Raw genomic sequence first — 18,077 nt, forward strand, 5'->3', positions numbered from 1 at the left:
ACTAAGTGGACAATTTCTTGACAGGGAGGGGGGAATCAAATGATGAAAGACAATGCATTATGTGCCTGGACAATGGCTTGATTAGCTTAACTGAGAAACATTTCTTGAGAATGAACTGGCAGAAGTCACATTATATAAGAATCCTTCAAAATCAGGATATTTTCCTCCTTTGGAAATGGGATATACCTCTGCAGAACCCTGGTATTTTAGGTAGAACATGGGCAGCAATAATGGAATTTTCCTCTAATGCAGTGATTCTTAGACTTTTTGGGTTACAGATCCTTTGGAGAGCTATGAACCCTTTCCCCAGAAAAGTACACACATACAAAGCTTTGGACAGATTTAAGGACTTATAGGAGTATCTGGCATCCAGATGTTCATGGATACTGTCTTGGTCATCTAGTGCTGCTGTAACAGAAATACCACAAGTGGACGGCTTTAACAAAGAGAAGTTTATTTCTTCACAGTAAACTAGGTTAAAAGTCCAAATTGAGGGCATCAGCTCCAGGGGAAGGCTTTCTCTCTCTGTCGGCCTTCTCATCAATCTTCTCCCGGACTAGGAGCTTCTCCGTGCAGGGACCCTGGGTTCAAAGGACGCACTCTGCTCCTGGCACTACTTTCTTGGTGGTATGAGGTCCCCCTGTCTCTCTGCTCGCTTCTCTCTTTTATATCTCAAGAGATTGCCTCAGGACACAATCCAATCTTGTAGATTGAGTCCTGCTTTACTAACACAACTGCCACCCATCCTCCCTTATTAACGTCATAGAGGCAGGATTTACAACATATAGGAAAATCACACAATACGGGGAATCATGGCCCAGTCAAATTGACACACATTTTTGGGGGGATATAATCCATGACAGATACCAAGTTGAGATTCCCTAATGCCATGCCAGGTTCCGGAATGGAGACTACAAGTGAGGGGATATATGGATTCAACTCACAGCTGCTGCTGGTGGTTGAAACTAGGGCTTGCTGAATCCTTCAGGATATTATTCTCTTCAATTTCAACTGGCTAAGAGCACTTCTATGACACTCAAGATACATCGATAGTACTGCTGGTCAAGAGTAATCTGTCAGTCTTGCACTAACGAAAAGAATTAATCTAGGTCCTTTTAGGACTTCTTAAGGAACAATCATTTCATCAATACATGGGTTTGCAATACAGATATTGGTTGCCGCTTCTAAGAATTCTGTTTGGTTTATGGGTCCTTCTGTAAGCAAAACCAAAATTCTTTTATTCATTTATATGATCTCTGGCTCTAATTTGTATCTTTCTCCTATTTGCAGTGAGTCACCACTAATTACCATAAAATCATCTATAAAAGAAAGATATTAAAAGCTTCTTACAGAATTGATAAATTATTAAAATCAGAACAATAGGTAACATGGAAGACATGTTCAGAGGAGAAGGGAAGGGAAACAAGTAACACCAAGTGTTGTAACAAAACCAGATAACAAAATGAGCCTCTGATGTTGTGAGGAAGTCCATCTGCATAGCATATTAATGATATGCAGTTTGACTTTCAGATTCATTAGACAATGAGATCCTCTGCATCCTGAAACTTATTAACAATAGCTATAATTTATTCAATACCTAATTACTATGTGTCAGACATTATACTGGGCAATAAACATATTACCTCATTTGAACTTCACAACCACTCTGGGGGAAGTATTTGTATATCCTTTTTCATATGAGGAAGTGGAGCCTCAGAATGACAAGGTTAAGCCCTTATCTGATGTCACACTGTAAGTGACAGAGCTGGGATTTGAACCTTGGTCTTCTATCTGATTCTATTGTGCTTGCTTTTCTCCCCTATGTTGTCTCTCTGTGTAAAAGAAAGTTCCCTCACTTGCAGGAGAAGAAATTTTTCTTTTCGTGTTCTTTTTTACCCCTTCTTCACTAGGTTTCACTTAAGATTTTTGTGCCCCAGAAACTACCAAGTCCCATGGGCAAGCTGCTAAACTCTGCAGACTTCTTGCGCCTTCTGCCTTTCTGCATTGCAGTGAGGTGGAGGCAGCTTAAAACTGGGCTCTGTGCCCATCCAACCACGAGTTACCTCTGCTCCTGCTAAAATTAGGTGGAATTGGGGTGTTATTTCTCTATTACAAAAGGGGAAGGAGTTTCTCTTATAATTTTGCAAAGGAATTCTGTAGCTCAGCATCAAGGGGCCTGAAAATGAGGGAATATTACAGAATGGAAAATTTCTTAAGGCGTAATAAACCCAGGATGCTTAAAACTCATTTTACTGAGCTGGCTAAGGAGGAGCGCAGGATTTCAGCAATTGTCTGGAAGGTAGGGTCTAAATCTCAGCTCCAGAGACAAAGCAAATTACAAATAGTCCTGGGGGTAAGCTGCTAGAGCTTATCTATGAACCCAAGCAGAGAACCATTTATGGTTCTAAGGGCAAACTTGAAACAGTTTTTAAAATGTATTTCAAAATCCATTGGTAGGGAATTTATAGAACTATCAGAAAAATATAATCATGGAAGTCTACTGTACCTTCTGGTCCAGCTCAGGCCATTGTGTACAACCAGCCTGGGTCCATCCCGGTTAGAAGGAACCCCATTAGGACAACATAAGCCAGATCTAATAAGGGTATTGATTTCAAAACAGGGTGTGGAGAAAAAAGCCAGAAATCTCTGGAAAGAAAAAACAGCTGGAAATGTTGCTTATTTATGAGCACCCATCACTGATATCCAATTATTGATTTTACTTTTATTATTATATTATCAAAAAATCTCTTAGGTCCTTAAAAACATCTAAATCATAAGAAGGCTTATTTTCTTAGAACCAAATAAATGAGTGTACGTGAAAGGTAGCACAGTAATTTAAAAATGGAAATAACTAAGACAGCTCTTAGGCCCTTAAAACAGAGCTCATATGTGAAATTTTATTTTCCTTTATAGCACATACACTACTGGCTTTGCTGCATTTTCAGATTTAGTGTACAGGTTAGATTAATGTCATCATACATTTTGCTATTTTCAAATATCTCAAATGGATAGGCCATTTGCAAATGGAATGAGTGCTCCTGAATCCAGCCAAACAAAGGACTGTTTTAATTACATTACCATGCTCTGCTGCATGTCCTTAAAGGATAAAGAAAATGATTAGTATGCAGATCGAAGGGCTTCTCTCCTCCTCGATTGATTTCCTAGAAGATGACTTGATTGACCCCATGTTTTATGCTCTGATATTTCACAAGCTTATGAGGTGGAGGTGGGGACAAGCTAGGATTTATCAATCCTTGCTTGAAAACCCTTTAAACGCACACACACACACACACACACACACCAGGATTATAATAAAACAGAGTGAGTCACACTGCAGATATGTAAAGATTTATGCTTCTGCAGTGCCTCAGTGATCCTGAATAAAACAAAAAATAGAGAAAACTTAGGCTACCAAGCTCAGGCTACGGAAGAAAATAAAGAGACTTGGAGGGGTCTCTTAGTTTCCTTCCTCATTGATTAATAACTGTAGATCACCACATGGCCACTGTCTCCCCTGATGAGGCAAGTGGTCTCTGTTCTAAGTCTGAGATATTTCATTCTAGCTCCATCACGTGCTCTTAAACCATGCTGTCGAGTTAAATTCCAACTCATAGCGACTCTATAGGACAGAGTAGAACTGACCCATAGAGTTTCCAAGGCTGTAAATCTTTATGGAAGCAGACTGCCACATCTTTCTCCCATGGAGGAGCTAGTAGGTTCAAACCACTGACCTTTCGATTAACTACCAAGCACTTAACCACTGCGCCACCAGGACTCACAATCACATTCTCTTAAAACCCAAAACCCGTTGCCATCGAGTCGATTCTGACTCATAGCAACCCTATAGAACAGAGTAGAACTGCCCCATAGGGTTTCCAAGGAGCACCTGGTGGATTCAAACTGCTGACCTTTAGGTTAGCAGCTGAGCTCTTAACCACTATGCCACCAGGCTCCTGCATGCTCTTAGAAGTTATAAAATGCTCAGCAGAGTGTAACCAAAATCATTTGTATAAGTGCTGGAGTTTTGGAATATAGTCAGCAGCAGATTCTTAGAAGTGTTTTGTTAAAACAAATTTAATTCACTCCAGATTCATCTACTATGGCATAAATATAAATAAATGAGAGGGGTAATCTCCATCTCCCATGATTTCCTGGCATAAGGATTCATATAAGACATATAGAATTCCTGATGTCCTTTGGGGCTAGACAATCATTTATCTTAAGCCAGACTTCAGCTCAACAAAATAAATGCCTTTCTGGCAATTAAAACTGTCTGTCCGTGGACTAATCTAGTTTTCAAAGTAGAAGCAGCAGAGCCAACACTAGATTAAGGGTGAAAGCAGAATCTAGGTCTGACTTCATAGCTTGAGATGTTAATCATCAGCTGTATCCCCACCCCAGTCATTGATAAAAGGAGGCAAAGACATAAGATATGTAAGAAAGAAAAAAGGAAATAAATGGATGGTTCAACATAGAAATTTTGTAGTTCTAAAGTTCTCCCTTATTCATTAGAAAGGAGCTAACTTAGCAAAGTAGTCATTGGATTTCCTGACTGCTGCTTCCATGGGTGTTGATTGTGGATCCAAGAAAAATGAAATCCTTGACAACTTCAGTCTTTTCTCCGTTTATCATGATGTGGCTTATTGGTCCAGTTGTGAGGATTTTTTTTTTTTTTTTTTTATGTTGAGATGTAATCCATACTGAAGGCTGTGGTCTTTGATCTTCAGTATCACAATAAGAACTCCCATAAAACCACAGACACCATCAGAACAAAATCAAAATGAAGTAATGATCAAACCATAATATCCATCCAGTGTAAGTAAATACTTGGCAGTCTTTCAAGAGATAATATGGCATTTCATTTCTGAGTGGACTACTATTAATCTTTATAAGTATTAACACTTCGATTTCATCAGTTCAGTTTTGAAGAAAGGCCAATAATCAAACGCACGTACACAATAACACATTGCAAAAAAAGGATAAAAATGAAGACCTAATCTTCAGTCATGATCTACAGAGAAAATAACAGTAAACACTCAGAATCAGCATATACTTGAATCTTCTCTATTACCAGTGATTTCACAAGATGACAAAATACATCAGAGAGGTTGCAACAGCCACCTGGAGAATATTGTCCCAACCCTGCAAGGTATTGCCACCTAGCTGATGTCATAATTCCATCTTTAGAAGGCCATTTCATTGTTCTATCAAGTCAGCTGCTTCAGGATGATGGGGAACATGGTAAGACCAATAAACTCCATGAGCACGGGCCCACTGCCACACTTCATTTGCTGTGAAGTGAGTCCCTTGATCTGAGGCAATGCTGCGTGGAATACCATGATGCTGGATAAGGCATTCTATAAGTCTATGGATGGTAGTTTTGGCAGAAGCATTGTGCGCAGGGAAGGCAAATCTGTATCCAAAGTAAGTGTCTATTCCGGAAAGAACAAAACAATGCCCTTTTCATGATGGAAGTGGTCCAGTGTAATCAACCAGCCACCAGGTTGCTAGCTGATCACCTCAGAGAATGGTGCCATATCAGAGATTCAGTGTTGGTCTCTGTTGCTGGCAGATTGGGCACTCAGCAGCGGCTATAGCCAAGTCAGCCTTAGTGAGTGGAAGTCCATGTTGCTGAGCCCATGCATAACCTCCATCCCTGCCACCATGGTCACTTTGTTCATGAGCCCATTGGGCAATGACAGAAGTAGCTAGGAAAAGAGGATGACTGGTTTCCACAGAACACATCACTCTATCCACTTAATGGTTAAAATCCTCCTCTGCTGAGGTCACTCTTTGTTGAGCATTCGCATGAAATACAAATATCTTCACTCCTTTGGTTCATTAAGAGAGGTCTATCCATATACTTCTTCCCCATACCTCCTTGTCTCCAATTTCCCAGTCATATTCCTTCCAAGTCCTTGACCATCCAGCCAAACCACTGACCACAGCCTATGAATCGTATAAAATTGCACATCTAGACATCTAGCCATTTCTCCTCCTAAGCAAAGTGAGCAAACATGTGCCCTGCTTGAGCCCATTGGGGGGATTTCCCTTCACCACTCTCCTTCAGGGAGGTCCCAGAAAGGGACTGTAGTGCTGCCGCTGTCCACTTTCAAGTAGTGCCTGCATATCACACAAAACCATCTGTAAATCAGGCGTGAGTTCTCTTCCTCAGTCAACTGATCATAAGCAACGCCCCATGAGAGCCATAGGTGCAGAGGAGAGTGCAGCTAACATGACAGGACTGAAGACCAGGGGCATTTGGGCCACTTCCTCATGCAACTTACTTGTGCCTTCAGGTCCTGCTTGGGCCCAATCTCGTATACACCACTTCCATTTAATGATAGAGTGCTCTGTAGGTCAGACAAAACCTAGTTCATGATGGGTAGCTCAGGTCACATGGTGACTTGGTGGCTCATGGTTAAGCATTCAGTCTCTACTAAGGCCCAGTAACAAGCCAAAAGCTGTTTCTCAAAAGAATAGTTATCTGCAGAGGATGACAGGGCTTTGCTCCAAAATGTTAAGGGTCTGCACTGTGATTCACAAATAGGGACATGCCAAAGACCCCAAACAGCATCTCTATCTGCCACTGCCACTTCAAGCACCATTGGATCAGCCAGATCATATGGTCCAAGTGGCAGAGCAGCTTGCATGGCAGCCTGAACCTGTTTCATAGCCTTCTTTTGTTCCGGGGCCCCAGTCAAAGCTGGCAGCTTTTTTTTTTTTTTTTTTTTAATATTTTATTGTACTTCAGGTGAAGGCTTACAGAACAGATAGTTTCTCATGTAACAGTAACACACATGCTGTTTTATGACATTGGTTAACAACCCCACAACATTTTAACCCTCTAAATTCTCAACTTTTTTTTTTTTTTTTTGGGGAAAAAACAACACAACAAAAAAACGCCATTTCAAAAATTTTTTTTACATACACATTTAAGTGACATTGACTACGCTCTTCTAATTGTGCTGTTATTCTCACTTAAGATGAAGGCTTACAGGACAAAATAGTCTCCCATTTAACAGTTACTACAAATGTTGCCCTATGACAATGGTTAACAATCTCACAACACATCAACAATATCCTTACTCTACTTTGTGTTCCCTATCATCAGCTTCCTACTCCCCTTCCAAAGCTGGCAGCTTTTTGAGTCACTTGAAAAATAGCCAGAGTAGTACACCCAAATAAGGGATATGTTGCCTCCAAAATCCAAACAGGCCCACCAGATGTTGCACCTTCTTTCTAGCTGTGGGAGGAACCATATCCAATAACTTATACTTCACTTTTGAAGGAATATCTCAACATGCCTCACACCACTGGACCCTTAGAAATTTCACTGAGGTGGAAGGTGCCTGAATTTTTGTCAGATTGATTTCCCACCCTCTAGCATGCAAATGTTTTACCAATAAGTCCAGAGTCGTTGACACTTTTTCCTTACTAGGCCAATCAGAACAATGTCATCAATGTAATAGACCAGTGTGATGTCTTGTGGAAGGGAAAGGTGATCAAGGTCCCTGTGGGCTAAATTATAACATAGCGTAGGGGAGTTGATATATCTCTGAGGTGGGACACTGAAGGTGTATTGCTGGCCTTGCCAGCTAAAGGCACACTGCTTCTGGTGGTCCTCTGAAACAGTATGAAGAAAAGGCATTAGCCAGATCAACAGCCACATATGGGGTACCAGGAGATGTATTAATTTGCTCAAGCAATGAAACTACATCTGGAAGAGCAGCTGCAATTGTCACCACCTGGTTAAGTTTTCAGTACTCCACTGTCATTCTCCAAGATACATCTGTTTTTTGCAGAGGCCAAATAGGCAAGTTGAATAGGGATGTGGTGGGAATCACCACCCCCGCATCCTTCAGATCCTTGATAGTGGCAGAAATCTCTGCAGTCCCTCCAGGAAATGTGGTATTGCTTTTGGTTTACTGTTTTCCTAGGTTGGGGCAGTTCTAATGGCTTCCATTTGGCTTTTCCCACCATAATAGCCTTTACTCCACTTGTCAGAGATCCAACATGGGAGTTTTGCCAGTTGCTGAGTATATTTATTCCAATTATGCATTCTAGAACTGTGGAAATCGCTACAGGATGGGTTTGGGGACCCACTGGACCCACTGTGAGATGAACCTGAGCTAAGACTCCATTAATAACCTGACCTCCATACATCCTCACTCTGCTGGTGGGCCACAGTGATGTTTTGGGTCTCCTGGAATTAGTGTCGGTTCACAGCCTGTATCTAGTAATCTCTGAAAAGCCTGATTATTTCTTTTTCCCCAGTGAACAGTCACTCTTGTAAAAGCCCACAGATTCCTTTGGGGAAGGCTGGGATAAAGATTAACAGTATAACATTTTGGCAGTGTAGTGGGGTCCTTCCTTGAGGGGATCCAGCCTCCCCATCATTCAAGGGGTTGTGGTCTATAAACTCACTCAAATTTGGGTCATGACTCTATTCTGGTGATTTAAGTTAGACTGCTGTTCAGTTGACCTACAATTCTTCTGCTTGTACAGATCAACTAAATATTTAATTTCCCATCTATTTCACTCCTACAGACACCATGACTAAGTAGCCAATGCCATAAGTCCGTATGAGTCAGACTATTCTGATTACTGCTTTAAGTTCACTGACCACTATGGTAACCACGCCCACTTTGTCTTTGTTGAGTGCTGCCACTTGGACCCTACCACCATAGGGTCCAATCAGCCCCATTATAGTTAGGTGTCTTAATTCAGTTAGGGCAACTCCCACTGTCAAATCTGACTTACATAAAATAGCAATCACAGTAGTCGTCAAAGATGCTGGGACTCCCTTCACAAATTTGTTCCATACCATTGTGGTAAAAGTTGAATCCTCTGGGAACTCCATGTGTGGGTCTAACCTGATAAATCCATTCTAACATGCCAATTTCCCTAAGCCTTTGGATGCCTTCTTCTACAGTATATCAAGGCAAGTCTGGTACTTCAACTTAATTTAGTATAGGCCACTGCGTAATCCGTGCTTCAGTGAACCAACCAAATAAACTTTTAGATCCTTTCCTAAACTCTCAAACTGAAATACTGAATGAAGAATTTGTGCTTAGTGGGTCCACATCAATAAACTTAGACTGATCTAATTTTATGTTCCTTGCACCATTATCCCACACTCTTAATAGCCATTCCCATACATATTACCCAGGTTTCTGTTTGTACATATTAGAAAAGTCAAGCAGTTCTTTTGGAGTATAGTATACCTCCTCCTGGGTCACACTTTGTACTTCACCTTTTGGGGCTCACTGACACTTGAGTCTAGTTACAGCTCTAGAAGCAAAAATGGATGGTGGTGATGTGTTTTGAGAACATTCAGCAATGTCTTGTAAGGCATCTGCCTCAGGTGATGCCCCAGGCAGACTCAGATGCCTCCCCAGGTGATGACTCAGATGCTGTCCCAGGTGATATCTCAGACAAAGGCTCTTCAGCTACAACTGGGTCAGTCTCACCAGATGGGGGTGGAGGGGCTAATGGTTTTGTTGGTAGGAGTGATTTAATGGAATTTAGAGGCTCAGTGTCCCCAGCTTCCTGATTATCTGCCCGTATGTCCCCATCTCAAGTTTCAGGATCCCATTTCTTCTCAATCAATGCCCTCACTTTAACTTCAGACACTATTTGAAGCTGGGAATTCAAATGACGTTGTAATTCAGTCACTCTTTTAAGACTCTGGATTAGGTTTTTGGCAATATCGGCTCTGTTACTACAAGAAATAAGGCTTTCTTTCAGGGTACAAGTGGCAAATTTGAGTTGTTTATTTGGCACTTGAGCTTTGACTCTGAAGCCCTGAGTTCATCTCTTTCTTTTGCCACTTTGTCTAACAAAAATAGGACCAACCAACCAGCTTCCTTATACTTCTCATTCTGACCAAATTATAGAAAAGTATCAAACATGTGATGACCCAGAGCCTCACCTTTCACCAATACTTGATCTATTGGTGGTGATATTTGGTGTATTTCTATTGCCACCTCATGCCATGGATTAACAGTGCCCTCTTTACTACTGGAAGCAGAGTCATCAACATCTTTAAGACTAACCAGACTTCAGAACCAATTTAGAAAACTCATCCTTACAATTTTGTTTCTCTAGAACCACTCTCAGTGCCAAACGTCTTAGGCTGGATTCTCTAGGGAAGCAAAACCAGTGAAGTGTATACACACACACACAGAAAGAGAAAGAGACAGAAGAAACGGCTCACACAGTTGTAGAGGCTGGAAAGTTACAAGTCCATAGGTCAGGCATCAGGCTAGAGGCTTCTACTGACTTATGTAGCTGCAAGAGCTAATGAATCCAAGACTGGCAGGTAAGGCAGCAGGCTGCTAGCTCAAGTCCCAAGAACTGGAGGCCAGATGATGACAAGCCGAATGTAGAATCCAGAGGAGAGCAAAAGCCAGTGACCTTTGCCAGAAAGTCCATATATATTGAATGTAGGCCACACCAGCAAGGAAACTCCCTTTCAACTGATCGGCTGCTCATAACAGATCTCATCATGGAGGTGATTACATCATTACATAACTGCCAAACTACATCATAATTATCAAACCACTGAGAATCATGGCCCTGCCAAGTTGACACACAACCTTAACCATCACACTGTTGCTAGCAGCAGCAAATCTAAACCCTACGCGGGCCCTGTGCCCGTTTAGTGAAGAGGGAGCAGGTTAAATGCGGGAACACAAATGACAAACCCCAAATCAAGACATTTGTTTGTTCTTGCTAGTGTTTTTCCCTTATTTAAGTCTTTGACACCCTTATTACTTGAAGACAGGTACAATGTATTGCCTCCTTGCTCCCACCTAAGTTTTCTCCTCTCCTAGTTAACCATCTGTAGTTACTCAACCCTTGCTTTTGTTTTTTGGTGCCTAGGTCTCTCCTCCTCAATGTCCCCTATTCTACTGCCCTCTACTGGAAACCTTCCCATCTGTCATGCCTTTGAAGTATGCTACCCAGAACTAGACATAAAATGCACTGGACCAAAACCCAAACCCATTGCCCTCGAGTAGATTCCGATTCTTAGCGACCCTATAGGACAGAGGAGAACTGCCTCATAGGCTGTAATCTTTATGGGAGCAGAAAGTGGCTGGAGGGTTCTAACCACTGACCTTTCAATTAGCAGCCGAGCACTTAACCACTGTGCCACCAAGGCTCCTTAAATGCACTATAGATTAGAACTATTAACTCCCTTGATCTGAAACTGTATTTCTGTTGATGTAGCCCAAAGATAACATTGGTTTTGGGAATGGCTGGAGATTTATAAACCCATCAATCAGAATCCTTCATTACTTAGTTTACTGCCTAGTAGTAAGAACAGGCCCGGTAGATACAACCAAGTATCTACTCAGTTCTTTTTGGATTCTTGGGGGTCAAGTTCAGGAAGGAGGAAAAGGGAAAGAGTAGAGCTCTTTGTGACTCACAGTACTTACCAGTATCTGCCTTTTATTAGATTCTTAAGAGACCTGTCTACACTATAGACTGTTTAAGAAACAAGAATGTTTTTGTTCATTTGCAGGAGTGTTTATTAATTACATTTTATATTCTACTTTAAAAATAAGTATTTTCCCATGTTACTATAATTCATGAATGGGGATAGTACTTGAGGAATATAAGGGGAAGGTGAATGTTTACTTGAAGTCTACAGAGGAGCCTCAGTGGGGATACTCTTTTCCTTAAAACAGGTGGTGAAATCTTTGATATTTGAAAACCACTACATCTAGAAATGAAATATAATAATCCTTAAAAACTAACATCCGTTGTCTTTGCCCCAGTCAACTTTCCTATAAGAAATGGAACATTCTAAGTAGCTACTAAAGATGTAGCTACTTATAAAATGTGAGTTATACCTCAGTTTCTAAATACTGGATTCTTGACATGGGATATTGTGTAGTACCCACACAGCATTAATTCAGCACACCTGGGTTGTCCAAACCTTGCACATTCAAAAGGTCTTCAAGACTAGCCCTTGACAGGCTTCTGGGATATAACCTCTGAGCTGTTGGAATATCCTTCCAAATAAGAGTGTATTTGTATACCTGAGGCCATAAACAGTTTATGCTAACAATGTGATTTATGAAGAATTTGCTTTTATATACATAGGACCCTGGGCCATGCTGTATCAGATTGACCTCTTGGTCGGGGGGGGGTGCGGGAAGTTGGGGTTTGAGTAGCTGAATTCAGTCACACGGGTACTGCATGTCTATGTGACTGACTCCCAATAAAATCTCTGGACACCAAGGCTTGGGTGAGCTTCCCTGGTTGGCAACACTTCATACATGTTGTACATTGTTGCTGGGAGAATTAAGTGCTGTCCATACAACTCTACTGGGAGGGGATAACTGTAAGTTTTTGCCTGGTTTCTCCTGGACTCCAACCTATGCACCTTTTCACTTTGCTGACTTTAATAAGTATCTTTTCCCTACAATAAACTCTAACGATGAGTAGAACAGCTTTTCTGGGTCCTGTCAGTCCTTCTAGTGAATCATTGAATGTGAGGGTGGTCTTTGGGGACCCTGACTCAGACACTTTACCATGGGATAAAAACAAATAATATATATATATTTTCTTCTTTTTTTAATTGTCATTTAGGTGAAAGTTTACAGAACAAATTAGCTTCTCATTAAACAGTTAATACATAAATTATTGCGTGACATTGGCTGTCAACTTCACAATGTGTCAACACTCTCCCCGCTTCTCCACCGCAGGTCCCGTTTCCATTCATTCTGTTTTCCTGCCCCTTCCTGCCTTCTTGTCTTTGCTTTTGGGCTGGGATGCCCATTAGTCTCATATACATAATTGAACTATGAAGCACGGTCCTCACATGAGTTATTGTTGGGCCTATAGACCTGTCTAATCTTTGGCTGATGGGTGAACCTCAGGAGTGACTTCAGTACTGAGTTAAAAGGGTGTCCAGGGCCATACTCTTGGGGTTTCTCCAGTCTCTGTCAAACGAGCAATCCTGGTCCTTTTTGTGTGTGTGTGTGAATTTGAATTTTGTTCCACATTTTTCTCCTGCTCTGTCTGGGATCCTCTACTGTGATCCCTGCCAGGGCAGTCGGTGGTGGTAACCGGGTATGATCTAGTTGGTTTGGGCTCAGTCTGGTGGAGGTTGTGGTAGTTGTGATTCATTAGTCCTTTGGACTAATCTTTCCCTTGCGTCTTTGGTCTTCTTCATTCTCCTTTGTTCCAGCCAGGATGGGATTAGTAGATGTAAGACGGTTGCTTGCAGGCTTTTACGACCCCAGTTGCTACTCACCACAGTTGGATGTAGAACATTTTCTTTATTGAGCAGGTTATGCCAATTGAGCTAGCTGTCCCCCAAGACCATGGTCCCCAGCCCTCAGTCCATTAGCTTGAACTCTCAGGGTGTTTAGATGTGTCTGTGAAGCTTCTATGACTTTGCCCTGGTTAAATTGTGCTGACTTCCCCAGTATTGTGTACTGTCTTACCCTTCACCAAAATTACCACTTATCTACTATCTAGTTAGTGCTTTTCTCTCCCCACTCCTCCCCTCCCTTGTAACCATCATAGATTGTTTCTGTGTATAAATCTTTTCATGAGTTTTTATAATAGTTGCCTCGTACCGTATTTGTCCTTTTGTGATTGACTTATTTCACTCAGCATAATGCCCTCCAGATTCATCCATGTTGAGATGTTTCGCAGTTTCATCATTGTTCTTTATTGTTGCAGTGTTCCATTGTGTGTATGTACCATAGTTTATCTATTCCTCTGTTGATGGGCACTTAGGTTGTTTCCATCTTTTTACTATTGTGAATAATGCTACAATGAACATCGGCGTGAATATGTCTATTCGTGTCTTGGATCTTACTTCTCTAGAATATATTCCTAGAAGTGGGATTGCAGAATCGTATGGTATTTCTATTTCTAGCTTTTTAAGGAAGCGCCATACCATATTGTTTTCCAAAATGGTCGTACCATTTTGCATTCCCACCAGCAGTGCGTAAGAGTTCCAATCTCCCGGCAACCTCCTCAACATTTGTTATTTTCTGTGTTTTTGATTCATGCCAGTAATGTGGGGGCGAGAGGGTATCTCATTATAGTTTTGATTTGCATTTCTCTAATGGCTAGTTGAAAACCCTGGTGGCATAGTGATTAAGAGCTACGGCTGCTAACCAAAAGGTTGGCAGTTCAAATCCACCAGGCGCTCCTTGGAAAACCTATGGGGTAGTTCTACTCTGTCATATAAGGTAGCTATGAGTCAGAATCGACTTGATGGCAACGATTCAGTTTTTTTTTTTAAATGGCTAGTGATCGAGAGCATTTCCTCATGTGTCTGTTAGCCGCCTGAATGTCTTCTGTGGTGAAGTGTCTCGTTCATATTCTTTGCCCATTTTTAAATTGGATTATTTGTCTTTTTGTAGTAAAGGTGTTGGATTTTTCTATAGATTTGAGATTAGACCTTTGTCGAATATGCCATAGCCAAAAATTTTTTCCCGGTCTGTAGGTTCTTTTTTTCCTTGGTGAAGTCTTATCTTCTGGTGTTTGTGTATTGATAATTATGGTTTATACGTTGTTTATACTGTATGTTACGGCCCCTACTGTTGGCCCTATTTTTTCTTCCATGATCTTTATAGTTTTTGGTTTTATGTTTAGGTCTCTGATCCATTTTGAATTAGTTTTTGTGTATGGTGTAACGTATGGGTCCTGTTTCATTTTTTTGCAGATCGGCATCCAGTTATGCCAGCACCATTTGTTAAAAAGACTGTCTTTTCCCCATTTAATAGACTTTGGGCCTTTTTTCAAGATCAGGTGACTGTAGGTAGATAGATTTACATTTGGGTTCTCGATTCTGTTCCAATGGTCAATATGTCTGTTGTTATACCAGTACCAGGCTATTTTGAGTACCATAGCTGTATATAGGTTCTGAGGTCAGGTAGTGCGAGGCCTCCTACTTTGTTCTTCTTTTTTAATAATGCTTTACTTATCTGGGGCCTCTTTCCTTTCCATATAAAGTTGATGATTAGTTTTTTCATCTCGTTAAAGAATGCTGTTGGTATTTGGATCGGGATTGCATTGTATTTGTAGACTGCTTTAGGTGAACATAAATAATATTATATAACTTGTGCAAGAAACATTTAAGAGGCAATGAACTTCACAGCTGCAATTCTGTCCACTGTCAGCATCCAGTACAATCAATGAAGGTAAAGATGCTTATTAAATATCTATTTGGTGGTAAAGTTTAACTTTGATTCAGACACCCTGTCTTTTAAAGGGCTTTGGTTATTTTAAAAAAGTTCATAGTAAACACTAACATTTCAAAATAGGTTAAAATAATTTTTTATTTATATGTTAGAATAGATTTATACACATTTAACAAATTCTTTATAAAACAATTGCCAATCCTTGTCCAATTTCATAATCATTTCTGTCTATATAGGCTTGGAAATTTGCTGTGAAAACAGTCTACAAAATATTTCTTTTAGAAAGCATCACAATTATTTTGGGCAAAATAATGTTTAAAACTGAAGTCTGCATGCAAGTGAGTGGGCTCACAAACACCTTTATCCTATAAACCATTGAAAACAATAATGGGAAAATGATCATTAAACTGATTTCATGAGGAAACAATGAATGAGCACATATTCTATAGACTTCTCAAATTCACCCAGAATTTTTTATTGCTTTCAGAAGCCATGCCATTACAAGGGATGAACAACCATGGTATGCAGTCAAATAAAATAAACGGTAACCAAATTAACAAATTGTAGCAAAGAGTCACCTTGCTGTAGAATATATTAAAGAAGCCTTATTACACTGAAGGCTTATCATATGGGCCAAAAACCCTGCAGGAGACGGTCTCTTCACACAAAAAGATGCTAATTCGTTCATTTTAGAATTGAGTAATGTCCCTTTAGTAGTGTTGCTATTTAAAAAAAAAAAAAAAGTTGGAAATATGATGGCAACCTGCAAAAGTGGCTGACAGTTTCGGTCTTTGTCTGAGAGCACACCCTGCAATTTAGTAAAGACTGGTTTTGTATCTTCAGTTCAAAAGCATACTTCTTTTCTAAAAGGTAACTGACCAACTGATGCCACCCCTGAGAGCAGAATCCCAACCACCAACTTGAAAGGGATATGGCTCAATGAAGAACAAAGTAACTGATTTGCTTCAGAGATAAGGAAGCAAAATCAATGTCAAAGTATTTTAAATCAAAAGGAATTTTAAAATTCAATGTTTTGGAATATTCCCCCTGAGCTATGGATGGTTTTTATACACAGTCGCTAGTAAAATAGTGCATTCCATCATTCTAAGTTTTACTTACAAATGCTATGGTTCTTGGTGCTGAAAATAGATAAATTGTAACTCAAATAGCACAAAGTGGTAGCAATTACATTTCGTAGAAATCTTTGGTGAGATGCAGTCCTGCAGAAGCCTCCTCACTTTGTTTCCCCTCATAATACTTTAGAATCTTCAAGTTATTTTCAGAGGAGAAACCACAAGACCATAATGAAGGACAAGCAGACCATCCTGAAAAAGAAAAAAACCCAGGATTTTGCAGTTACTTGGAAACTACTTATGTAAATGATCGAGCTGAAGTTTGCTTATTTTTTCATAACTTAACACTGAAGTGAAATTTTATTTAAAGAGAATAAAGGATCTGAGATAAATATACTTGTTTATTTACTCACGTCATCGCCAAACACTTTTGCCTGTCAATGTATCTTTTTAATGATTCTCAGGAGACAATTCTGAAACTACCATAGTTAGTCAGGGTTATTTATGATTGAACAATTCTCCAAAAAGAACTAAAAGAGATACACCTTTTCTTCTCCACAGACTACTTAACAGACTACCAAGGCATTGGACTCTCCTAAAGAAGACTCAATTAGCATAAAGTATCATGGATCTGTTAAGAAATGAAATGTTCATTTCCATATAAATGCAGCTCACTACTGTTAGAAGTGATGAAACTAAAGAAACTCTTACGTATTTAATGAAAATCTAAAATATATCATACATTTTCCTTTCTCCTTAAAGATTGTTCAATATAATTTAACCTCTCCTTGATGACTTGGGGTCATCACCGTGAACAGCAACTGTACTGTATTGTAACACAGCGATATCCTCAGGGGTAGTAGGACAACTTAACCCTATACTAAATGACACCAGATGTTGTGTTCCTCAACCCTTTAATCTGCTTTTTGGGGGTTTCTGTCTCCTGTCTTGATATCAGGCTTTCACTATTTCTCTGTGCTCTTACCACAGCTGCATCCAGCAAGCAGTCCTCCTTTGTAAGGTAAGGTTTCTAATCTAATATGGACTGGAAAACAAGATAAAAAGGGGACTTCATTGGGAAAGTGTGCCATGAGCAAAGGTCTTGCCTTGGGCAACTCAGGAAGGGAGTTGGATATTTCCAATCCTGCTCTAGCTGTTACTTCCTTTTTCTTCTTTGTTAAGCTTTTCCATGGTTCTACTTCCTCATTTCTCATTCACTACTCAACTCACTGCAATCTGGCTTCTGTTCCTGGCAACTCCAGTGAAAACTTGCCAGAATTCTAGAAAACAGTTCACAAATTCAAATGCTTACAGGTGCCAAGAAAGTAACATAAATGAATACATGAGCTAGGTGTGTGAGCCAATATGGAATGTTGGCAACTGGTGGTAAACTGAAGAGCAGATGTCTATCTAAAGGAATTTAAATTAAGAAATATTTGAAACACAGTATAAGCCAAGTAAAGCACAATCCCATACCACGTTTGGCCCGTGAACAATCAGATCTGTTCTAGATTAACTGGACTAATCAAAGTAAATGAATTTTTATTATAACACAAATAGGAAGAGTCCATTGACATTTTTACAAGCATCCAAATTACATTTTACACAGTGTTAATTTTTTGCATGTAAATATGTTTCAGAAATGAAATACACACTACAGGGGAAGCCAGTACAACTGGACTAAACCAAAGCTACGAAGTTTCCTCAATACAATCAAATACTTTGAGAGACAGAATAGCAGGGATGCAGGGTCTGGGGACCATGCTTTCAGGGGACATCTATGTCAATTGGCATAACAAACCTTATTAAGAAAATGTTCTGCATCCTA

The 18,077-nt window shown here is 40.1% G+C and overlaps 1 protein-coding gene across 1 annotated transcript in view; it reads right to left on the bottom strand.

Annotated features, from left to right (window-relative positions):
- Positions 1–15,155: 15,155 nt before the first annotated feature.
- Positions 15,156–18,077, bottom strand: part of PCGF6 (polycomb group ring finger 6) — a 28,796-nt gene continuing 25,874 nt past the window's right edge. Inside the window, exon 10 of the mRNA XM_004370099.2 lies at positions 15,156–16,501. Coding sequence (XP_004370156.1) covers positions 16,445–16,501 — 57 coding nt within the window. The 3' untranslated portion in view covers positions 15,156–16,444. The remainder of the gene's footprint in view (positions 16,502–18,077) is intronic.

Source organism: Trichechus manatus, unplaced genomic scaffold (assembly GCF_000243295.1).
Source record: "Trichechus manatus latirostris isolate Lorelei unplaced genomic scaffold, TriManLat1.0 scaffold00007, whole genome shotgun sequence".
Taxonomy (NCBI): domain Eukaryota; kingdom Metazoa; phylum Chordata; class Mammalia; order Sirenia; family Trichechidae; genus Trichechus; species Trichechus manatus.